General features: G+C 41.9%; 1 protein-coding gene across 7 annotated transcripts in view; it reads left to right on the top strand.

Moving 5' to 3' along the window:
* Positions 1–13,710: 13,710 nt before the first annotated feature.
* Positions 13,711–25,514, top strand: part of arhgap17a (Rho GTPase activating protein 17a) — a 191,558-nt gene continuing 179,754 nt past the window's right edge. For all 7 annotated transcript variants that reach the window (XM_059979887.1, XM_059979888.1, XM_059979882.1 and 4 more), the window contains exon 1: positions 13,711–13,946. Coding sequence is in view for 3 of the 7 variants with exons in the window: in XM_059979888.1 (XP_059835871.1) it covers positions 13,894–13,946 (53 nt within the window). In the remaining 4 variants the exon portion in view is untranslated. The remainder of the gene's footprint in view (positions 13,947–25,514) is intronic.

Genomic DNA, 25,514 nt, shown 5'->3' with positions numbered 1-25,514 from the left:
TAAACATACTTTGAAAACCTGATCGCAATTTAGGAAGTTTTTTGGTTTGTCTTGTTTTTCCCTTTCTAGTCCCATTCTTTGTAATTATTTTTTTCTACCCTCTACTACTGATAAAGTTTTTATAGAATGGAATAGATTGGGTATTTGACAATTTTTGGATTTATTTGTTGATGGGAACTTAGCTTCATTTGAACAGTTGCCTGTCAAATTTGGTTTACCCCAAACTCATTTTTACCTTCAAATTAGAGATTTTCTGCGTTCTCAGTTGGTTACCTTTCCTTCAAGTTCAGATAAAAATCTCTTAGATGATATTTTAAATTTGAAACCTTTTTTTGATGGATCAATCTCTAATATATATATATATATAATAAACTGCCTATGTTTAAGCAGCTTTCTTTACATAATATTAGGCAAGCTTGGGAGCATGATCTGAATATGCAAATCTCTGATGAAGATTGGAATGCCATTTTGAAATTAGTGAATAAATCATCTTGTTGCGCTCATCATTCTTTGGTACAATTTAAAGTGGTACATAGAGCCTATTTGTCTAAAGAGAAATTATCCCGTTTTTATTCCGATATTTCCCCAACTTGTGACAAATATAGTTCAGCCAATGCTTCGTTAATTCATATGTTTTGGTTATGTCCCAGTTTAGAAAAATTTTGGAAAGATGTATTTTCTATTTTTTCTCAACCTTTGAACACTAACTTTGAACTTAATCCTCTTACTGCTGTCTTTGGTATTCTCGGAACTCAAGATATAACTTTAACTCCCTCAGACTTGTATGTTCTAGCTTTTATCTCACTTATGGCAAGAAGATGGATTTTGCTTAAATGGAAAGAAGTAGTCTCTCCTACTCATATGCAGTGGTTAGAAGACATTATGACTCATCTTAGTTTGGAGAAGATTCGGTGTTCAATTTCTAATTCAGTACAGTACTTTTATACGACATGGGGTCCTTTTATGAACTACTACTCTAACCTGTGAGGTTTTTTTTCTAATTAGATGTTATTAATTATGTTATTCTTTGTTAACAACTTAGCGACACTTTTTTAAAAAATATTTTTTTCCTTGTTCCTACCCATTGGCTTTCTTGGTAGGGGCTAGATTTTTTTTTATATATATAAAATTCCTTATGTATACCCTTCATAAATTTGCAGTATTAGTAATCATTACCGGAGCACTATATACACGTATGTTACTCAGTCCAAGACAGTTCAATTTTTCTATTGTCTGTATTCTGTTAGTAATTTTTTTATATATATACTCTGTATTTGTTATATATTCTTGTATATATTAATAAAAATACTGAACGAGAAAGGGATCAATCATTGTGCTGTCTATAGGCCCCCAAATAGCCCTCGGGACACCGAGGAGCAGATAAGCAGGCAGATTTTAGAATGGTGCAGGAAATACAGGGTAGTAGTTATGGGTGATTTCAACTTCCCTCATATTGACTGGCACGACCTGAGTGCAAGGGGATAGATGGAGCTGAATTTGTCAGGTGTGTTCAAGAAGGATTCCTGACACAATATGTGGACCAGCCGATGAGAGGAGAGGCTAGACTGGATCTAGTTCTGGGTAATGAACCTGGTCAGGTGCCAGACCTCTTGGTGGGGGAGCATTTTGGTGAGAGTGACCACAACTCCCTTAGCTTCAGCATTGCTATGGAAAGGGATAAAATCAGACAAAATGGTAAAGTGCCTAACTGGGGAACTCTGAAGGGATGAGGCAGGAACTAGCGAGAGTAAATTGGAAACAGATGTTCAAAGGGGAAAGCACAGAAGTAATGTGGGAGAAGTTTAGGGACCACTTGAGCTGGGTTCAGGATAAGTTTGTCCCACTGAGGCAAGGAAAAAATGGTAGGAAAAGGGAGCCGTGGCTGATGAAACGTGAGGCAACTCGTCAAGAGGAGAAAGGAAGCTTATATGTTAGATAGAAGAAGCAGGAAGTAGGAGGGGCTTATGAGAAATATAGGGCAGCCAGGATGGGGCTAAAGAAAGGACTTATGAGAGCTCGAAGGGGGCATGAGAAGGCCTTGACATGTAGGATTAAGGAGAACCCCAAGGCATTCTATGCGTATGTGAAAAATAGGAGGATGATGAGAATGAAGGTGGGACCACTAAAGGATAAAGAGGGCAACATGTGCCTGGAGGTTGGGGAGGTCCTAAATGAATACTTTGCTTCAGTATTCACAAGCAAAAAGGATCTTGATCAGGATGAGGTCGAAGTAGAGTGGACCTGTGTGCTGGACAATGTGGAGATTAAGGAAGAAGAAGTGCTGGATCTTCTTAAAAACATTAAGATTGATAAATCCCCAGGGCAGGATATGATACACCCCAGTTTGTTGTAGGAATTGAGAGAAGAGATCGCAGGAGCATTAGCTATGATCTTTGAATCCTCTTTGGCTGCAGGGGAAGTGCCAGAGGACTGGAGAATGGCAAATGTAGTTCCCTTGTTTAAAAAAGGTAATAGGGAGAAACCCGGGAATTATCGACCAGTGAGTCTTACGTCGGTGGTATGCAAACTACTGGAAAGGATTCTTAAGGATAGAATCTAAGAGCATTTGGAGAAGTACAGTCTACTCATGGATAGTCAATAAAGATCTTGCCTCACAAGCCTGAAAGAGTTTTTTGAAGAGGTAACGAAGGAAATTGATGAGGGTAGGGCAGTGGATGTGGTCTACATGGACTTTAGCAAAGCATTTGACAAGGTCCCTCATGAGAGACTCATCCAGAAAGTCATGAGGCATGGGATAAGTGGAACTTTGGCTGTTTGGATAAAAAATTAGCTTAAAGGAAGAAAGCAGAAGGAAAGTATTCTGCCTGGAGGTCGGTGACTAGTGGAGTGCCACAGGGATGTGTCCTGGGAGCCCTGCTATTTGTGATTTTTATAAATGACAAGGATGCAAAGGCGGAAGGATGGGAGGGTAAGTTTGCGGATGACGTGAAGATTGGAGGAGTTGTGGATGGAGCTGTAGGTTGTCGAAGGTTGCAAGAGGATATAGACAGGCTGCAGAGTTGAGCAGAAAAATGGCAGATGGAGTTCAATCTGGACAAGTGTGAGGTGATGCATTTTGGAAGGTCAAACCAGAAGACTGAGTACAGGATTAATGGTCAGTTACTTAAGACTGTGGATGAACAAAGGGACCTTGGGGTTGAAATCCATACATCCCTCAAGGTCACTGCACAGGTTGATAGGGTAGTTAAGATGGCCTATGGGATGCTAGGCTTCATTAACAGGGGGACTGAGTTCAAGAGTAGGGAGGTCATGTTGCAACTCTACAAATCTCTGGTGAGACCGCACAAAGTATTGTGTTCAACTCTGGTCACTTCATTATAGGAAGGACGTGGAAGCATGGAGAGGGTGCAGAGGAGATTTACCAGGATGTTGCCTGGATTGGAGAACAAGTCATATGAAGCAAGGTTAGCAGAGCTGGGACTTTTCTCTTCGGAGCGTAGAAGAATGAGTGGGGACTTGATAGAGGTCTACAAGATTATGAGAGGCTTAGATAGGGTGGATAGTCAGTACCTGTTTCCCAGGGCACCAATAGCAAACACCAGAGGGCATATGTACAAAATTAAGAGTGGGAAGTTTAGGGGAGACATCAGGGGTAAATTTTTTACACAGAGTGTTCTGAGTGCCTGGAATGACTTGCCAGGGATGGTGGTGGAGGCTGAAACATTAGGGGTATTTAAGAGCCTCTTGGACAGGCACATGGATGAAAGAAAAATAGAGGGTTATGTGTGGATTTAGAGTGGATTTAATACTTTTTTTTAAAGGATTATATGGGTCGGCACAACATGGAGGGCTGAAGGGCCTGTATTGTGCTGTAGTGTTCTATGGTTATATGGTTCTACCTCTCCTTTACCACCCTGCTTGTTACTTTCATGAAGAACTCTAAAAGATTTGTCGGGTAAGATTTCCCTTCACGGAAACCATGCTGACTTTGATTTATTTTATCATTAGTCTCCAAGTGCCCCGAAACCTCATCTTTAATAATAGACTCCAACACCTTCCCAACCACCGAGGTTATGGAACTGGCCTATAATTTCCTTTCTTTTTGCCTTCCTCTGAAATAGCGGAATGACATTTGCAATCTTCCAGCCCTCTGGACCATGCCAGAGTCGAGTGATTCTTAAAATATCATGACCAATGCATCCGTTACCTATTCAGTAACCACTCTCAGGACTGGGATGTAGTCCAACTGTTCCAGGTGACTTAAGTTAATCATCAAGAAATGTAAAGAAAATGGCACAGCTGTAAATCTGTCTAGAGCATGCTGTCCTCAAAAACTGAGTGACCAGACTGATGACAACTCTGGAGGAGTTACAAGCTTCGGTGTCTGAGATGGGAGACACTGCATGTAGAACAACTGTTGCTCAGGTGCTTCACCAGTCACAGCTTTATGGGGGAGTAGCAAAGAGAAAACTACTGTTAAAAAAAAACTCAGATGAAATCTCGGCTAGAATTTGTCGGAAGGAATGTGGAAGACTGAAGTCAGCCAGAAAGCGGGTCTATTGTCTGATGAAAAACTTTGTACGGTTTTCACTGTATCATAGTACATGTACCAAAAATAAACTAATTTCAATTTACCATTTTAAATAATAAACTTAAATTTGTTGCCATGCTAACATGTTTCTCTTATTTTTTCAAGAAATCCAATGAGACGATTGTTAATAATTTTTAAACTTGCCATTTATTGATTTTTATTTTGTTGCTCATGTATTATCTCATTCTCCAGTTATGTGAGGACAGTTCAGTGTGTGTACATCCATTGCGAATGATGAGGGCCACTGACATCCATGGGTGGATGAGTTTGTTATTTGTGTGTGACTGCTGAGTCCAAACCAGGCTAGGAAGTACATTGCACACGTGGGGCAAGTGTATGAAGGTGCTGTAATTGAGGTGCCTGCTGATTTTTCGTTCCACTATTGTTTCCTTTATGCTTGGGCTTGATTCTTTTCAGCTTTGGTGGCATCTTTATTGAGAAGGCTGGGCCTGGATGAGTGATTAAAGGCTGCATGTTCCCCAGAAGTGTAATGACCTCAAGAGCCGTTAGTGAAGTCTTGAACATGTCCTTGAATTGTTTTTGCTGAGCACAAGAGTGCTTCCCTATGGACTGTTCCCCAAAGGGGATGTGTTTGTCTGACATCGTGGCGGCATGGCCTGCCCATCTGACTTGATGTTTCATCAACAATGTGGATGATAGGCACATCACTTCCGTGTCAGGAATTCTGTCTTGCCAACTGATTTTCATGATCTTCCAAAGGTATCATAAGTGGAAGTGGTTCAGTCTACACGCATGTCTCATGTACACAGTATACGTTTTGCATGCACAGAGGAGGGTGGGTAGACAACAGCGCGATAGACTTTCAGCTTGGTTTTCAGAGTAATTCCCGTTCGCCCCCCAGACAGTGTCACTTAGTATCCCAAAATGGCAATCCTGCAGCTGACCTCATTGTCAATGTGAGCTACTCTTGAGAGGGTGCTGCCAAGAAACGTGAACTTGTCGACTGCTGAAGCTGCTGTACATTCACAGAGATGGATGGCTCACAGAGGGTTGATCTGGGGCTGCTTGGTGCATAACTTCCACTTTCTTGGTGCTGATGGTGAGACTGAAGTTCTCTCACGCAGTGGAAAATTTGTCAATGATGTATGTCCTGCAGACTCATTTGTCAGCAAATAGGTAGTCTCACAGCATCGTCTCTTTGACATTAGAAGCCTGCGCAGGTTGAACAGCTTGCCATCCACCCTGTATTTGATGTGGACTCCAGGATCGATACCCCGGAATGCATCGGTCAATATCACACTGAACATCATGCTGAAGAGGGTGGGTGCCAGCTCACATTCCTGCTTGATCCCATTTGTGACTGAGAAAACAACCATCATCGAGTGCATGAGCTGACATCCCATCATGAAACTGCTTGACCATGTTGATGAATCACCCAAGCCAACCAAACTTCACCATGATCTTCTATAATCCATCTTCATTCACAGTGTCAAAAATCTTGCTAAGATTGACAAAGATGGTGTGGAGCTGTCTCCTCTGCTCCTGGCATTTTTCTTGGAGTTCTCTCCGGGACAACAGTCCAGTACAGCACATTTGCAACCACCATCATGGTTCCTGATTTTCTCCAGTTTAATTTGTTTTTCAAGTAACTGCAAATATTTGCATGCATTGATGCTTTTGTAGGTGTAAGTGAGGGGAAAGTGGTTCATGATATGGTGAATGTGTGAAGATGATATGTTGTCTTCAATCCCTTAATGGTCTTTTGGATATTTGTTTTGTGGGTTTAGACAATAGGTGCAGAAGTAGACCATTCAGCCCTTCGAGTCTGCACCACCATTCTGAGATCATGGCTGATCATCTACTATCAATACCCGGTTCCTGCCTTGTCCCCATATCCCTTGATTCCCCTATCCATAAGATACCTATCTAGCTCCTTCTTGAAAGCATCCAGAGAATTGGCCTCCACTGCCTTCCGAGGCAGTGCATTCCAGACCCCCACAATTCTCTGGGAGAAGTTTTTCCTTAACTCTGTCCTAAATGACCTACCCCTTATTCTCAAACCATGCCCTCTGGTACTGGACTCTCCCAGCATCTGGAACATATTTCCTGCCTCTATCTTGTCCAATCCCTTAATAATCTTATATGTTGCAATCAGATCCCTTCTCAATCTCCTTAATTCCAGTGTGTACAAGCCCAGTCTCTCTAACCTCTCTGCGTAAGACAGTCCGGGAATCCCAGGAATTAACCTTGTGAATCTAGGCTGCACTTCCTCTATAGCCCGGATGTCCTTCCTTAACCCTGGAGACCAAAGCTGTACACAATACTCCAGGTGTGGTCTCACCAGGGCCCTGTACAAATGCAAAAGGATTTTCTTGCTCTTGTACTCAATTCCCTTTGTAATAAAGGCCAACATTCCATTAGCCTTCTTCACTGCCTGCTGCACTTGCTCATTCACCTTCAGTGACTGATGAACAAAGACTCCTAGATCTCTTTGTATTTCTCCCTTACCTAACTCTACACCGTTCAGATAATAATCTGCCTTCCTATTCTTACTCCCAAAGTGGATAACCTCACACTTATTCACATTAAACGTCATCTGCCAAGTATCTGCCCACTCACTCAGCCAATCCAAGTCACCCTGAATTCTCCTAATATCCTCATCACGTCACACTGCCACCCAGCTTAGTATCATCAGCAAACTTGCTGATGTTATTCTCAATGCCTTCATCTAAATCGTTGATGTAAATCGTAAACAGCTGTGGTCCCAATACTGAGCCCTGTGGCAACCCACCAGTCACCACCTGCCATTTCGAGAAACACCCATTCACTGTTACCCTTTGTTTTCTATCTGCCAACCAGTTTTCTATCCATGTCAATATCTTCCCCCCAATGCCATGAGCTCTGGTTTTACCCACCAATCTCCTAAGTGGGACCTTATCAAATGCTTTCTGAAAATCGAGGTACACTACATCCACTGGATCTCCCTTGTCTAACTTCCTGGTTACATCCTCGAAAAACTCCAATAGATTAGTCAAGCATGATTTGCCCTTGGTAAATCCATGCTGGCTCGGCCCAATCCTATCACTGCTGTCTAGATATGCCACTATTTCATCTTTAATAATGGACTCTAGCATCTTCCCCACTATTGATGTTAGGCTGACAGGATGATAGTTCTCTGTTTTCTCCCTCCCTCCTTTCTTAAAAAGTGGGATAATATTAGCCATTCTCCAATCCTCAGGAACTGATCCTGAATCTAAGGAACATTGGAAAATGATTACCAATGCATCCGCAATTTCCAGGGCCACCTCCTTTAATACCCTAGGATGCAGACCATCTGGACCTGGGTTTCTTGTGGGATTTGCTGCAGCTTTGGGAGAATACAGCATCATGCTGGCATCACTGGCTGAGTTTGACTATGCAGAGTGAGTACGTATACAGCCGATGCATTTGATAGGTATGGTTTCCTGTTAAACATTTCTACCACGTCCAGGTATTGCAAAATACTGTAAAGGATACTTGCAAGCTTTGTTCAGTAGATTGGAGGAAGACAGAATTTGTGACAGTGACATTTTCCTCATGTTCACAGAATATTCTAAAATGCTTGACAAACAATAAGTGATATTCTTTTATGTAAATTCTTTATTTTTAGACCGAGATGTGCCCAAAGAAAAGAAACGTCAATGACTAATCTAATGTTGGTGATTGATTTGTATAGACCAGAGATTTCCAAACTTTTTGGATGTTTGCCCCCTTGTCTTCGAAACCACATCCCTAGCGCCCTTCTTTTCCTTTCTGGCTATTAGATAAAAACTATGAAGAATTTTGATTTGCAATGCACAGTGAAAGAAAATGGGGACTGCAAAATCAAAACTGTGACAAATAATTGCAAAAGTTGTTTTATTCTATTTAAGGCTACAAATAAAATTATTTATTTAGTTACAGTAAAATAATTTTCTTCAACAATTTTAGAGCATGCATTAGTAGTCCAACTATTCACTACTTCACTGCATTTTCACTTTTCAATGAAATGGATGGGTTTGGAGCAGTGACCGTTTTTAACATCAGGTTGAATGTCACTCAGATCCCTGCCTTCAATAATTTGCAGTCTATTTCGTTGCTTTGAAAGAAGTTGGGTGACTGCTCTTAAAGTGCTCTCCACTAAATGTATTAGTTGTTAGAAAGATATTGGAAAGGCATTAAAGCACATCTTGCCCTTTTTTCCACTGTGCAGTATAGCGTTCAGAGATTTCTTTCTGCAACCAAATCTTGACATGATTCTTTGAACATCGGCTTCAGATCAAAGTCATTTTGTATTGAGGTCAGTTCTTCCTCTATCCTTCCTGTTAATTATTCACTACAAATGTTCAGGAATGGATTTATTACCCAATCTGGATTGAGGGAAGATCCTGAAATCTCTCTGACATCTTTGTATGCAGCTCACCCAGGTGGGCAGTGTATACTTGAAGATCATCATTTCATATTCTTTCTCTTCCAACTCAGAGAGGCTCAGAAATTGGAAAAGGTTGTGATGGCCAATTATTACACTTCAATAGGATTAACTTCAACAGAAATGTGGAGACTACTGATTTGAATGATACAATTCACATCGTTTCCTTGTAATTGAAGATTGATTTAATTAAACTTTCAAATAATTCTGAAAAATAGGCAATATTCTTCATAACCTTGAGTTGATTACTGAATGAAGCATTTGAGTCTTCAAAGAATTTTATCAGTTTCAAGAAGTGCATGAAAGCACCTCAGGCAGTTTATTCAGAGAAACAGGCCCTTCAGCTCATCTCGTCCATGCCAAACCATTTAAACCACCTACTCCCATTGACAATCCCCCATACCCCTACCATCCATGTACCAATCCAAACTCTAGGCAACCTCTAGTTATAGTCCCACCCAACTTCAGTGGAAAAAGCCAACCATTTACCCCTCCTTATTTTGTACAACTATCAAATCTCCCCTCAATTTTCTGCATTCCAAGGAATAAAGTCATAACCTGTTCAATCTTTCCTTATAATTCAGATCCTCCAGTCCCACCAACATCCTTGTAAATTTTTTCTGTACCCTTTCAAACTTATCCTGAAATGAGAGGGCGAGCAGACAGAGGTTGTGGTACATGTTGGTACCAACAACATAGATAACAAAAAGGGTGGAGGTCCTGAAAGCAGAATACAGGGAGTTAGGAAGGAAGCTGAGAAACAGGACCTCAAAGGTAGTAATCTCAGGATTGCTGCCTGTGCCACATGATAGTGAGTATAAGGATGGAATGAGGTGAAGGATAAATGCGTGGCTGGAGGAGCAAGGGTCTTCTGGGGGCAGACCTATGAGAAAAGGACGGGTTGCACTTGAATCTGAGGGGTACCAATATCCTTGCAGGGAGGTTTACTAATGCTGTTGGGAAGGAACAGATGTTACAGTGAAGATGCACTCAACATGATGGTTTGAGATGCATCATTTTAATGCAATGAGTATCAGAAACAAGGCGGATGAACTTAGAGCATGGATCAATACATGGAACTGTGACCATTACAGACTTGGATATCTCAGGAGCAGGAATGTCTGCTGAGTGTGCCAGGCTTTAAATGTTTCAAAAAGAACTGAGAGGAGACAAAAGAGGTGGGGGTGTGCATTGCTAATTATGGATAGTGTCAAGGCTACTGGAAAGGAGGAAGTCATGGAGGGATAGCATACTGAGTCAGTGTGGGTGGAGGTCAGAATCAGGAAAGGGGCGATAACTCTACTGGGTGTTTTTTTTTTACAGATCCCCCCCAATAGTAACAAGGATATTGAGAAGCAGATAGGGAGGCAGATTATGAAATGGTGCAATAATGATAGGGTTGTTGTGATGGGAGATTTTAACTTTGCTAATGTTGATTGACATCTCCTTAGCGCAAGGGGTTTAGATGGGGTGGAGTTTGTTTGATATGTTCAGGAAGGTCTCCTGACGCAATATGTAGATAAGCCAATGAGAGGAGAGGCTGTACTTGATCTGGTGTTGGGAAATGAACCTGGTCAAGTGTCAGATCTCTCAGTGGAAGAGCATTTTGGAGGTAGTGATAACTCTATCTCCTTCACCATAGCACTGGAGAGGGACAGGAGCAGACAATTTGGGAAAACATTTAATTGGGGTAGGGAGAAATATGATGCTATTAGGCAGGAACTTCGGAGCAGATGTTCTCAAGGAAATGCATGGCAGAAATGTAGCAAATGTTCAGGGAACATGTGCATGGCATTCTGCATAGGTATATTGCACTGAGGCAGGGAAATGATGGTAGAATTAAAGAACCATGGTGTATAAAGGAAGTAGAAAATCTAGTTAAGAAAAGCTTATGAAAGGTTCAAGAAACTAGGTACTATTGGAGCTCTAGAAAATTACAAGTTTGCTAGGAAGGAGCTTAAGTTTGGAATTAGGAGAGTGAGAAGGGGCCATGAGAAGGCCTTGGTAGGCAGGATTAAGGAAAATTCCAAGAGATTCTACAAGTATGTGAAGAGCCTGTGCGATAGTGGAAATGTGTGCATGGAGTCAGATGAATGAATACTTAATTAATACTTTGCTTCAGTATTCTACCAGGGAAAAAGACTTTGGGAATGACTTACAGTGAGGGAGGAGATTACTGAGCCTCTTGTGATGATCTTTGCATTATCAATAGGGATGGGAGAAGTACCGCAGGATTGGAGGGTTGCAAATGTTGTTCCCTTGGCCAAGAAAGGGAGTAGAGATAACCCAGGAAATTATAGACCAGTGAGTCTGACTTCAGTGGTGGGAAAGTTGCTGGAGAAGATCCTAAGAGGCATAACTTATAAGCATTTGGAGAGACATAATCTGATTAGGGAGAGTCAGCATGGCTTTGTCAAGGGCTTTGTCATGCCTTATGAGCCTGATTGAATTCTTTGAGGATCTAACAATACACATTGATGAAGGTAGAGCAGTGGATGTAGTGTTTATGGATTTCAATAAAGCAGATGAGGCTCCCCATGCAAGGCTTATTGCGAAAGTAAGGAGGCATGGGATCCAAGCAGACCTTCTACATCCAGAACTGGCAAAGGGTGGTTGTAGATGGGTCATATTCTGCATGGAGGTCGGTGACTCAAGGATCTGTTCTGGGACCCTTTCTCTTTGTGATATTTATAAGTGACCTGGATGAAGAAGTAGAAGGGTGGTTTAGTAAGTTTGCTGATGACACAAAGGTTGGGGGTGTTGTGTATAGTCTGGAGGGTTGTCAGAGGTTACAGCGGAACATCGATAGGATGCAGAACTGGGCTGAGAAGTGGCATATGGACTTCAACCCAAATAAGTGTGAAGTGGTTCAATTTGGTAGGTCCAATTTGAAGACAGAATATAAATGGTAAGACTCCTGGCAGTGAGGAGGATCTGAGAGATCTTGGGGTCCGTGTCGATAGGACACTCAAAGCTGCTGCGCAGGTTAACACTGTTGTTAAGAAGGCATGTGGTGTGTTGGCATTCATCAACTGTGGGATTGAGTTCAAGAGCTGTGAAGTAATGTTACAGCTATATAAGACCTTGATCAGATCCTACTTTGAGTACTGTGTTCAGATCTGATCTCCTCACTACAGGAAGGACGTGGAAACCATAGAAAGGGTGCAGAGGAGATTTACGAGGATGTTGCCTGGATTGGAGGGCATACCTTATGAGAATAGGTTGAGTGAACTTGGCCTTTTCTCCTTGGAGCGACAGAGGATGAGGAGTGACCAGATAGAGGTGTATAAGATGCTGAGAGGCAATGATTGTATGGATAGCGGGAGGCTTTTCCTCAGGGCTGACATGGCTAACACGAGGGGGCATAGTTTTAAGGTGCTTGTAAATAGATACCAAGGGGATATCAGGGGTAATTTTTTCACACAGAGTGGTGGGTGTGTGGAATGCACTGCTGGCGATCGTGGTGGAAGCAGATACGGTAGGAGTTTTTAAGAACCTCTTAGGTACATGGAGCTTAGAAAAATATAGAGGGCTATGCATTAGGGAAATTCTAGGCAGACTCTAGAGTAGTCGGCACAATATTGTGGGCCAAAGAGCCCATAATGTAATGTAAATTTCTATGCTCTTATTTACATCTTTCCTGTAGGTAGATGCCCAAAACTGCACACACTACTCCAAATTAGGCCTCACCAGCATCTTATACAACTTCAACATAACATCGCATCTCCTGTACTCAATACTTTTATTTATGAAGGCCAGTGTTCCAAAAGCTTGCCTAACAACCCTACCTAACTGCACCACCACTTTCAATGAATTATGAACCTGCATCCCCAGATCCTTTTCTTGTCGCACACTCCTCAGTGCCCTACTGTTCACTGTATAAGGCCTACCCTGGTTGGCACTACTGAAATGCCACACCTTGCACTTGCCTGAATTAAATTTCATCTGCAATTTTTTCAGTCCATTTTTCAAGCTGATCTAGATCCGGCAGCAAGCTTTGATAACCTTCCTTGCTGTCCCAACCTTGGTGTCATCTGCAAATTTGCTGATCCAGTTAACCACATTATCATCCGTATCATTGACATAGATGACAAACAACATACCCAGCACTCCAGTAGCCACATGATGACAACAGGTCTACTTCATTAGGGGTCTGAGATTTGGTCTGTCAGCAAACACTCTGGAAACTTATACTGTCGCGAGCATTTTGACTGGTTGAATCAGCTGATAAAAAGACTCCAAAAGCACAGGATTGCTCAAAGCTGCAGCGCTTAAAACACAACCAGTTTCAAACCCGGCGCAACATGCCATAGACGGCTTCTTTAAGAGACGGTGCCTCAAGAAGGCGACATTCACCATTAAAGACCCTTTTTGCGTTACACTATGGAGGAGGTGGTCCAAGAACTTAGTGATTGAGGACCAGCTTCTTCCCACTCTGCAATCAAATTTCTGAATGGTTCACAAAGTCGTGAACACTACTTCATTATGCATATTTTGAACGACTTGTTTCTTTTGTAACTGAGTGTTTTAATCTCTTTGCTCTGCACGGATGCTGCAAAACGAATCTCACCACATACATCAGTGATAATAGTCCCGATTCACTATAGGGAAGGGACCATTTTATAGGGCATGGCAGTCAGAGCGGGACTGGGTACCCCGGTCCCCGTGATGTCCCTTCGCAGCGGCGGGACATCAGGAGCAGCTATCTCTCACCCTACGCCCACGACCTGCCAGGGCCGGAAGTGCAGTGCGGAACCACTTCCGCCGAGCAATGCGCGGCCGATCCCTGTGAGTGCAGGCCCGGGTGGGAGCGGTCGATCTGTGCGCCAAGCGGGGACGGGGTTCCCTGGGCCATGGTGTGTACGGCAGCCCGGGGCCTGAGCACGGCCACTCACTGAGCTCGGCTTTGGCGCCGCCGCAGGCAGAAAGCATCATGAAGAAGCAGTTTAATCGGATGCGGCAGCTGGCCAACCAGACCGTGGGCAGGTGGGTGTTGAGGTTCGGTGGTGCTCAGCAGGTAGCCCCGGAAATTCTCTCCCCTAGCCCTCTCCTCTCCTCCGCTCCCCGGTGTCCCCTCCCCTCCCTCTCCCTCTCCCTCCTCCCCTCCCCCTCCCTCCTTCTCCCTCCTTCTCCCTCCTCCCCTCCCCAGTGTTCTCCCCACCACCCTTCCTTTGCCCTTGCCTTCATTGGTGTTCACCATCCTGCTCATATTTCCCTCAGCGGCCTCCTCTGCCTCACCCATCCTCTCCCCTCCCTTTTTTTCCCCAGTGTTCTTCCCTCTTATCTCCCCCTCCCCTTACCCTTCCCTCCTACCCCCCCCATCTGTGTTCTGCTCGACTTTATGTTCCTATCTACCTGCGACAGCACGTATCCAGTGAGGGTATGTGTGTAGAACTGAGGAATCAGATACAATGAATTGTGAATCTGTTCCAAGATCCCTCTGATTACTGCCCTCCTCAGTGCCCTGTCACTAATTGTTGAAGACCTGCCCTGATAGATCTTCCCAATGTGTAACACCTCACATTTGTCTACATTAAATTCCATCTGTCATTTTTCCACCTCTGATTCTCTTTCTTGCTGACCACTACACCCACAATCTGGTGTTCATTCACACATTTTCTGATCCACTTTACCATATTATCATTCAGGTCGTTGATAAAGATGCCAAATAACAACAGACCGAGCACCGATTCCTTTGGCACACCACTAGTCTCAGGGAGCTGCAGCCATCTACAACAGCTCTCTGGTTTCTTCTGCTGCCTTATCTTGAATTGCAGCTTTGAGCAGCAACCACTCAGAGATCAAAAGCCTGAGAAGAGGGAGTTCACTCAGGTTTTCGGATTGAGTAGAAGATGCAGTGACTCTCCGCAGTTTGGAGCTTTAAGCAGCAGCCAATCACTGTTCGGATTGATTGATAAGAACAAATTAAACTAAGGCAGGGCAAGCGGAGTGGCCATTGTCAGAGTTAGAAGAGACTTCAGTGAGAGAAGGCAAAAAAGCTGTAGGTAGAGTCGTCCTCCCCCTCCCCCCATAGTTTATTGTTCTTCCTTATTTACATTTGCACAATTAGAACATTGGAGATGCCAGGCAGAATAGTGGAATGCTCCTGTTGCGGGATGGGGGATGTGAGAACTGCATCCAGCTGCAGCTTCTAACAATGCATGTTAAGGAGTTGGAACTGGATGAACTACAGAACATTCAGGAGGCAGAGGGGGTGATAGATAGGACAGAGTCCTATCCTATAAGACGGAGTTCAGAGTCAAACTTGTGTTTGGCTATATCCCTCTAACTTAACTGTCATTTCTTAATTACATTCTGAACTGAGGAAAAGGCTTCCTGAAAACGCTTTGCTATCTTCTTATAGCCGCCTTCTGCTTTGTGGGCATCATTTATTTTAATTTTCAGAGTGCGAGACAGCTGCTTAGAGGAGCCCGTGGCTGCTGATTGTTGGGACAAGGTTTCAGGAGTCAGGGTGTTTACAATGCTTTGAAATTTGCATTACCTGGCCTTTCCTAATGATGACTGTGAACAAGCCATAGCCCTAACAAGCTAATTAAGGTCTGAGACCTTGGTAAAGTTACCTGAGAGCTCAAATCTCTCGGGGTGTCCAAACTTTTGTATGGTGCTCCTTTCCTTTTTTCACTCTAAAATTGTAAAAAACAAAAATAATACACTAATCATGCTAAAAATGTTGTAAAGAATGTTTCATCTTTAACTTTATGACTTTTGGAGATCAGTTCGTCTTCTACTCACTTAACTATTCACAGTAACAGAAATTTTGACCGGAGTGCCCAAACTTTTGCATGCTACTGTAAGTATTTGGATAGACAGAGACTGATAAAGGTTAGTCAACATAGCTTTGTGTATGGTAGTTTGTGTCTAACCAGTCTGATAGTTTTCAAGGAAGTTACCAGGAAAGTTGATGAAGGAAAGGCTGTGGATGTTGTCTACATGGACTTCAGCAAGGCTTTTGACAAGGTTCAGTCACTTGGCATTCAGGATGAGGTAGTAAGTTGGGCTCAACGTTGGCTTTGCACAGAGCTTGTAGATGGTTGCCTCTCTGACTGGAAGCCTGTGACTAGCGGAGTGCTGCAGGGATCGGTGCTAGGTCCATTGTTGTTTGTCATCTATGCCACTAATTTGGATAATATGGTAAACTGGATCAACATATTTGCAGATAACACCAAGATTGGGCTTGTAGTGGACAGGAAGGAAGACTATTATGGCTTGCTGTGGGATCTGGAAAAATGGCAGAGGGAATTTAATGCAGACAAGTGCAAGGTGTTGCACTTGACAGAATAAATCAGTATCGGTCTTGCACAATAAGGTACTGAGCAGTGCGGTGGAACAAATAGAATACAGATCCAGAATTTCTTGAAAGGTAGATAGGGTTGTAAAGAAAGTTTTGAAACATTGCCCTTCATAAATCAAAGTACAGGAGTTGGGATGTTTTGTTGAAGTTGTATGAGACATTGGTGAAGTTAATTTGGAGTATTGTGTGCAGGTTTGATCACCTATGTACCTATAGGAAATATATCAATAAGATTGAAAGAGTATAGAGAAAATTTGTAAGGATGTCTCCAAGTCTCAAGGACATGAGTTATAGAGAAAGGTTGAATAGGTTAGGACTTTATTCCCAGGAGCATGAAAATATCAGGGGAGATTTGATCGAGATACAGAACATTATAACGCCTTGGTGATTTCCTCAGCCCTACTCACTGAGGGCTTCTCAAGTTGTTTTTGCATTTTTCCAAAATCTGCCTCCTGATTTGTTCATCGGTGTCTCTGCTGTTTGGGGATTATATAGAATACTAAATAGAGTTTTAGAATGATTGCTCCCTCCTTGTTTCTGATTTCCACCTACATTGACTCAATAGCCAATCCATCCCTCCATGACATCCTCCATTTCTACAGCTGTGATAATATTCACTGTTAGCAATACAACTCCTCCACCTCTTTTACCTCCCTCTATGTTCCTTTTGAAACATCTAAACCACAGAAAATCCAGCAGCCATTCATGCCCTTGTGATAGTTGTAATGGCCACAACATCATATTTGCATGTCCTCACCCATGCTCTAGGTTTATCACCCTTCTTCCTGATATTTTGTGCATTAAAATAGACACACTAACATTGACTGCAGTTTTGCCATATTTACTGCCTATCCTTTCTCAGTGTCCTAACACTGCATCTAACCAACTATGGCATCCACTGACCCATCACCCCCAACATTTAAACCTTCCCCAGCAGCTCCAGCATATCTGCCTGCAAGGATATTGAGCCCCCTCAAGTTCATGGGTGACCTGTCCTTTAAGGTCATGCCTTCCTCAGATGAGATCCCAATGTGAAATCCCAAGAGACATTTGAAACCCTGTCCCCACACCAATTAATCCATTCATATGCCACATCATCCTATTCTTACCCTCACTGGCTTGCAGCACAAGCTGTAATGCAAGACCCTTGAGGTCCTCCCTGTGAGCTTCCTACCTATCTCTCTTCTCATTTCTATGAACATGTACCACAACTTCAGGTTCCTCTTTAGAATGCTGTGCACCCAACCTGCGATGCACCTGACCCTGGCATCTGGGAGGCAACACACCATTCCAGAATCTCTTTCACATCCACAGAATCTCTTGTCTACTCCCCAACAAGAAATCCCCTGTCACCACTGTACATTTTCCCCCCCTTCCCTTTTGAGCCACAGAGCCGGAGACCTGATCACTCTGCTTACCCTGCCCAGTAGTATTGAGAGTGATATACCCGTCACTGAGCGGAATGGTCACAGCTGTAGTTTTCAGGGAAACTGATACATCCCACATCTGACATGAAGAGGACACAACTGACACTGGATCAAATATTTGCTAACCTTAATTAGGCACTAACAGATAAAGAAGGAAATTTACCAACAGCTTACTTTAGCTTCCAACTCTTATTGACAAAGCCTCACGCTCTCCACTCCAACACTGGCCTGCTCACACCATGGCTGCTCCAGTTTATAGGCTGATAAAATAGTGATATCTCTAGCCTTATGAAATGCTCCACAATACTACACTTACGATTTAAATCTCATGCTCACTCACCCCCAAACAGACAACTGCTTGTTGAAAGGTGGAAGTGGAACTTCAGGGAGAGCTTCTTCACTGGCGGTAGTGAGAGTTTAGAATGAGCTTGCCAGCAGAAGTGGTGAGTGCAGGTTCGATTGCAACATTTGAGAAGTTTGGATAAGTACTTGGCATGGATTAGAAGGTCCCAAAGGCCTATTCTAAAATGTTGTGTTCTCTGACTCAGCTTGGTAAAATTTTTAAATCTTTTCCCCACTTTTTTTCCCATGTAATCAGGTAATTCTCAAAAAAGGATGACTAAAACTGTGCCCAGTTTTCAAAGTGCACCCTTACCAATGACTTACACAGCTGCAACATAATGTCCCAACTCTTACATGCAATGATTTAACTGAAGGCCAGTGTGCTCAGTGCTCTTTTCATCTCCATGTCTACCCGTGGTGTGACTTACAATGAACTGTGCACTTGTACTCCCCAGTGTCCAACCATTCAATTTATCAGTCCTATGCTGGTTTGACTTACCAAAATGCATCATCTCACACTTGTCTGTATTGAAATCCATTTGCTATTCCTTGGCTCACTTTCCTAACTGATCGAGCTCCCCAGTAATTTATGAAAACCTCTTTCACACCTCTTAATTGTATGTCATCTGCAATCTGATTAAGCTTTCTGCATTTGCATCCAGGCAACTTATAAAAATAATCATAAGACCATAAGACATAGAAGCAGAATTAGGCCATTCAGTCCACTGAGTCTTCATCATGGCTGATCCCAGATCCCACTCAATTCCATACATCTGCCTTTTTGCCATAACCCTTGGTGCCCTGACCAATCAGAAAACTATCAATTTCCACTTTAAATATACCACAGTCTTGCCCTCCACAGCAGTCTGTGGCAGAACATTCCACAGATTCAATATTCTGGCTAAAAATGTTCCTCGTTACCTCTGTTTTAAAGGGTTGCCCCTCAATTTTGAGGCTGTGCCCACTAGTTCTGGACACCCCCACCATAGGAAACATCCTCTCCACATCAACTTTATCTAGTCTTTTCAACGTTCGGTAGACTTCAATGAGATCCCCACGCATTCTTCTATATTCCAGTGAGTACAGGCCCAAAGCTGCCAAACGGTCCTCATATGTTAACCCTTTCATTCCTGAAAGCATCCTCGTATACCTTCTTTAGATTCTCTTCAATGACAACACATTCTTTCTGAGATCTGGGGCCTAAAACTGTTGACAATACATCAAATTCAGCCTGACAAGTGTCTTATAAGGCCTCAGCATTATCTCTGTGCTTTTGTATTCTATTCCCCTTGAAATGAATGTCAACATTGCATTTGCCTCCTTTACCACAGACTGCTCTAGTAAATTAACTGTTACGTATTCAGGCAACAATAAATATATGAGTTCGGCAAGGGTTTCTTATAACAAACAACACGTTTATTAAACACAGAAAACAAACCCCCCAAAAGTAAACAAACACTACCGTAACCGGAAACAGCTGCTGAGCAGCAGCCCAAACAGTTCTTAAAGTGATATTGCAAAAACAGTTCTTAAAAGTGGCATTGCCAAAAACTGTTCTTTAAAGTGGTATTGCCAAAAGTTCGATATGCTCACAGTCCATTTAAAAGGAGAGACTTTATAGGACGATTTAGGTTCTCTTTAACGTCGCTTGCTTCGATCCCCGACGTTGAACTTCCCACGAAGAATTTACGAAACAGAACGGCTTAAAGGCACTGACCTTTCCTTCTCCACTACCTTCAATCCTTTCTAGTTAAACCTAGGGATTAACACAAAGATAGTCAACGAAATCCTTCCAAATAAGGAACAAATAAAGGTTGGCCCCGTTTCACCGTAGAAAGCGATTCTCCTCGAACTAGCAGAATCATAAAGAACCTGCTGGCAATGACTTCTTAAACTTTAGGCATTAAATAAAAACTTCATCCTTCAACTAAACTGCGTCATCACTTAAAACACGCAGTGGTGTGAAGTCAACCTGGCAAATCCAGTCACGAACTGCCCCTCCTCACAGGGTGGGGTCTACCTTTTATAACCACGTGATCTCTACTGGCGGGAAAATGATGTCACTCCACCATCACAAGACCATCACCTCAAGTCCAGTACAGCTTCAACCCCAGTTACGTGACAAAGGCACCACTGTCATGTGTCACGAGTACGTAACATAACCTTCTGGGAATCTTCCATGAGGACTCCTAATTCCCTCTGCACCTCTGATGTTTGAATTTTCTCCCCATTTAGATAATAGTTTGCTCTTTCATTCTTTTTACCAAAATGCATTATCATACGTTTCCCAACTCTATATTCCATCTGCCACCCTTTTGCCCATTCTTACAATTTGTCTTAAGTCCTTATGCAATTGCATTGCTTCCTCAGCACCCCTCCATCTATCTTTGTATCATCTGCAAACTTTGCCACAAAGCCATCAATTCTGTTATCTAAATCATTGACAAACAATGTGAAAAATAGCGGTCCCAATGCTAACCCCTGAGGAACACCAGTAGTCACTGGCAGCCAACTGGAAAAGGCACCCTTTATTTCCACTTGCTGCCTCCTGCCTGTCAGCCATTTCTTTCTATTCTTTCCAATATTTTTATTATTTTCTACATAGAAGAATACAGAGTACAAGAAAGTATGTCTGAAAGGTCCAAGAAGATTAAAAAAAAACTTCCAATTACAATATATCGATTCATAATAACAATTTCATTACCCTGTATTCATCTAAGTTAAACAATAGTTATATTGAAATATACTAATTCATTACAAAAAAGAATCTTAACCCCTACCAAGACTGAAGCTGTTTATTAAGGAGAAAAAAATGTAGACTACCTTGTCATATAATAAAAAGCCATTTCTCTTTCCATGCCAGTATCTCCCCTGTAATGCCATAGGATTTTATCTTGTTAAGCAGCCTCGTGTGGCACCTTAGCAAATGCCTTCTGAAAATCCAAGTAAATGACATCCACTGCCTCTCCTTTGTCCACCCTGCTTGTTACTTCCTTGAAAATTTCTTAACAGATTTGTCGGACAAGATTTCCCTTTGACTGACTTTGACTTAAATCGTTAGTCTCCAAGTACCCTGAAACCTCATCCTTAATAATACACTCTCAACACTTTACCAAACACAGGGGTTAGGCTAACTGGCCTATAATTCCTTTCTTTTGTCTTCTTCCCTTAAAGGGTGGAGTAACATCTGCAATTTTCCAGTCCTCTGGACCATTCAAGCATCAAGTGATTCTTGAAAGATCATGATCAATGATTCTGCTATCCCTTCAGCAACCTCTTTTAGCATTGGGAGGTTGTCCATCTGGTCCAGGTGACTTATCCACCTGAAGACCTTTCAGTTTGCCTGGCACTTTTTCCTTTGTATTAGCAATGGCACTCACTCCTGCTCACTGACCTCTGGCATACTGCTAGTGTCTTCCACAGTGAAGACTGGTAATGTACAAGGGTGGTGGGGGGGGGGGGGGGGGGATGAATGATAAGTTCGTGGCCTAAGGTAGAAGGAGTCAATTTTAGAAAACCTAGCACATTTATTTTTCAACATAGTCCCCTCCTACATGTACACACTTAGTCCAGTGGAGCATATGGATTCCTTCTTTGTAGAAATGGTCCACAGCAGGGGCGATTGCATGTAACAAGGGTATCATGGACCTCCAGGTGGTCCACAGCAGGGGTGATTGATAAGTTCGTAGCCTAAGATAGAAGCAGATGTATTATACAGCTCTCGTTATATACATGTGCAGTTCAACTCTTTGAGTGAAAATGCAGAACATTTGAATAACTCATCTACCTTAGGCCACAAGCTTATCAATTACCCCATGTTGTGGGCCACTTCTGGAAGTCCAAGACCTTCTACAAAGGAGGGATCCGTATGCTTCACGACCGCTGGACTAAGTGTGTAAATGTAGGAAAAATAAATGTGCTAGGTTTTCTAAAATTGACTCCTTCTAACTTAGGCCATGAACTTGTCAATCACCCCTCGTACTTATTAAGTCCATCTGCCAATTTTTTGTTCCCTGTTACTTCCTCAGTAGCATCATTCTCCAGTGGTCCAATATCAACTCTCACCTCCCTTTTACTCTTCATTTAACTGAAAAATCTTTTAGTATCCTGTTTTATATTGTTGGCTAGTTTGCCCTCATATTTCATCTTTTCTTTCCTTATGGCTTTTCAGTTGCCTTTAGTGGAGTTAAAAATTTCCCAACCATCCAGCTTCCCTTGTCAGTCATGGTTGCCTACTCCTGTCATTTGAGAAGTTCCTCTGTGGACATATCTATCCTGAGCCTTGTGAACTATTCCAGAAACTTCAGCTATCTCTGCTCTACCAGCATCCCCACCAGTATCCCCCTCCAATCCATCTTGTCAAGCTCCTCTCTCATGCCGCTGTAATTCCCTTTTTTCCATTGAGATACTAATACCTCTGACTTGTGCTTCTCCCTCTCAAATTGCAGTATGATTTTTCAGTTTTAATAGATTAGTAGAATAGCTGTGTACACAAAAAACACTGATTTTTTTGGATGACAGTTTTCTATCTGGCAAATCAAATTTTAGAATGGTTTGGAAGAATCAGAACATGTCACAGATGTAAGTTACCAAAATTGTTTTAATGATTACAAGGACACCTCTTGCTCAGTGAGATATTAAGAGACTGCTTCTTGAGTAAATGATAAAGGGTATGTCTTATGGAAGCCCTGAATCATTATTGATAGGTTTGATTTATATAGCTATTTATATACACTGTGCAATGTTTAGAAGATGACAAATTGTGTCAGCTGAAAAATGTGGCCAGAAATTTTATGCACTTCTGAAGCTACTGACAGCTTCAGTTTTCCTTGTGGTATGACAGATGCTTGAGATTCACAAAGAATTGGGGTTCTGTCATTATTTCATGAGCATTTGAAATGGGGAAAAACAGAATTTTCTCCATCAGTGACAAGAGCATAATACAGTGGATTCCGGTTACTTGGGACACATCAGGACCAGTACATTTTGGCCCAATTAAGCAGCTGCTGTATTTAGCCCAAGCTTCATGGAAATACTTAAAAAGGTATAGAAAAGATGAACTGTGTAACAAGTTGTATGTTTCAATGAAATACAGAATAAATTTGAGCACTACCAAAATTACTAATGCACTATAAAACTGTGTATTCATTCCTAATAGTTATTGACAGAAAAATTCATTCTTTTGATTGACTGTAGATGAACAGTGTAGACACCTAGTGCAGATGGTGGACTGCCTTCCGACAGTGTTTTGGATGATAGCATCCTACAGATCTGCATTTTATGTGTAATATTGAAGATAACTATTGATAGCTTCAAATTATTTGTGGTGTCCAATTTCTTGAAGTAGTGAAATTGTTTCATTTTCACTCCCAGCCGTTTCTGGCATCTCCAAGCCTGAATGTTTGAAACACCAGTAAGCAAAACTGTTCTGAATTGTTTACTGTTTATTACTTGACAACTATCAGTAACAAAAATCACTGCTTTTAAAACACAAACACGCAAATGACGCTTTTTAAAAACTACCTGCTCCAAGCATGGTGTATTAATGCTAGTAGAAAATACTCAGCAACAGTCACCTTCCCCAGTTAAGCGGCATAGTGTCCCAAATAAACTAAGGGAATCTCTGGCTATTTTCTCGGTTTGTTTATGTTCCAAATAAGCAGCTGCCCTTGATTAACCAATGGCACATTAACTGATGACCCTTTAACTGGAATCCACTGTAAGATCGTGACCAAGAGGAACAGTTTATAACTAGTTGGCAAAGGCACTGGTTCTTCACATGTGAATGTCATTGCCTCCATTGTTAACTAAGTCTCAAATCAATTTCAAATATAGAAGAAAAGTATATTGAGTGAGTTTTATAAAGGGTCAAACGGAAGTGAAGTGGTTCAGTCAGTTGCTTCTGGAGACAAAAGCCTTTTCCTGCATCGGAAAATTTGTAACCCACCTGAAGATATTTACTGGATTTGTAATCTTGATTTTTTCTTAATGTGCAACTGAACGTCAGAATATTTGAATCGACGGAAAGGGAAATGTTCGACCTTGTCAGCTGAATCATGCTTTTTCAGATGACTTTGAAACTGTTCTTTTCCCAGCTGCAGCAAGATCTTTTGCCTTCCTACCTGCTAACAGGTATTTACTGATCACTTGTGTCTAGGGCTTTGTACTGAATTTGATATTATTTAAGCAGAACTTCTCAGACTTTAGTGGAAATGTAAAAAAACTTGATGTAATTCTCTGACCAGTTTTCAGCTGACCTAGATGTGAAATAAGAGTTTTCAATGTGAACTCATCAACTAGCAAAAGTCTGCAGCAAAAGGCATGGAGATCTTTCAGCCTCAAATCTTCAGGAAAGTTTACAGAGAGCCATGATTTTTACTTTGTGGCAGTATATTTATTTGCAAGCATGTGCCTTTTCTCCATTGAATCTCAACAAATCAAAATATTACTAATGCCTGCATTGTTTTTGAGAAAGTAAATAGCTCTACAGGTGTGCCTGATCGTTTGTACATCACCCACCCTCAGTATCAACTGCTTATATTTCACATGATGAGGAGGAAATGTTCCTTTGGCACATTACAGTTTCTCAGATACTAGTCGCCTTCCAGCAGTCTTCTACATACTTCCAAGTATGAATGCGAATGGCAAGCGTTAATATCACTCTTTGATCAGGGAATCCTCAGAGCCAAATCTGGTCTGATATCCGTGAGCTTTTGCTGGTAGGACTTAATTGGGCACTGCAAGATTATAGTGAAAGCCTTCAAAAGATAGCTGGTTAAGTATTCCAAATTAATTGTATGGCTGTATGGAGAAGGAAGATGACTAGGAGTAGCTAAATTGTTCTTCTATGGAACTAGTACAGACCAAATTTAAGATGAGCAATCTGTGGTCAGGAGTAAGGTGACCTTGTATTTTTTTCCAGATCATTCCACATTTGTGCAGTCAATATTGTACCTGCAACATGGTTTCCGATGTTAAACCTATATTCATTTTTTCAGTGCAAAAAAGAGCACTGCTCTAAATCTTTTGATGCTTGGAAGCTTTTGGCCAATGCCGCTACAACTTAGCTTCTTTAGTAACCCATCTTATTCAGGCCATGGGATTTACAGTTGTAAGAAGTTGTTTGTGAACTCTTTGTAATTACCTGGTTTTCTGCATTAATTGCTAATAAAATGTAGTCTGATCTTCACCTAAGTCACAATAATAGACAAACACAATTAGCCTGATCTAATAACATATTGCAAGAAGTTGTACTTCTTGTCATCAATACTGAGTACACCATTTAACTAATCACAGTCTAGGTTCAAAAAAGTATGTAACCCTCTGGGGTAATGCCTTCTACAAAAGCTATTTGGAGTCAAGTGTTCCAATCTTTAAGATGAGATTGGAGGAGTGGGTTATAGAAGTGCCCTGCCCTATATAAAAAAAAGACATTCAAAGTCAGGTTACTGACAGGCTGTTCTTATCAAGAAA

This window comes from Hypanus sabinus, chromosome 9, assembly GCF_030144855.1.
Source record: "Hypanus sabinus isolate sHypSab1 chromosome 9, sHypSab1.hap1, whole genome shotgun sequence".
Taxonomy (NCBI): domain Eukaryota; kingdom Metazoa; phylum Chordata; class Chondrichthyes; order Myliobatiformes; family Dasyatidae; genus Hypanus; species Hypanus sabinus.
This window is presented reverse-complemented; position numbering and strand designations above follow the sequence as displayed.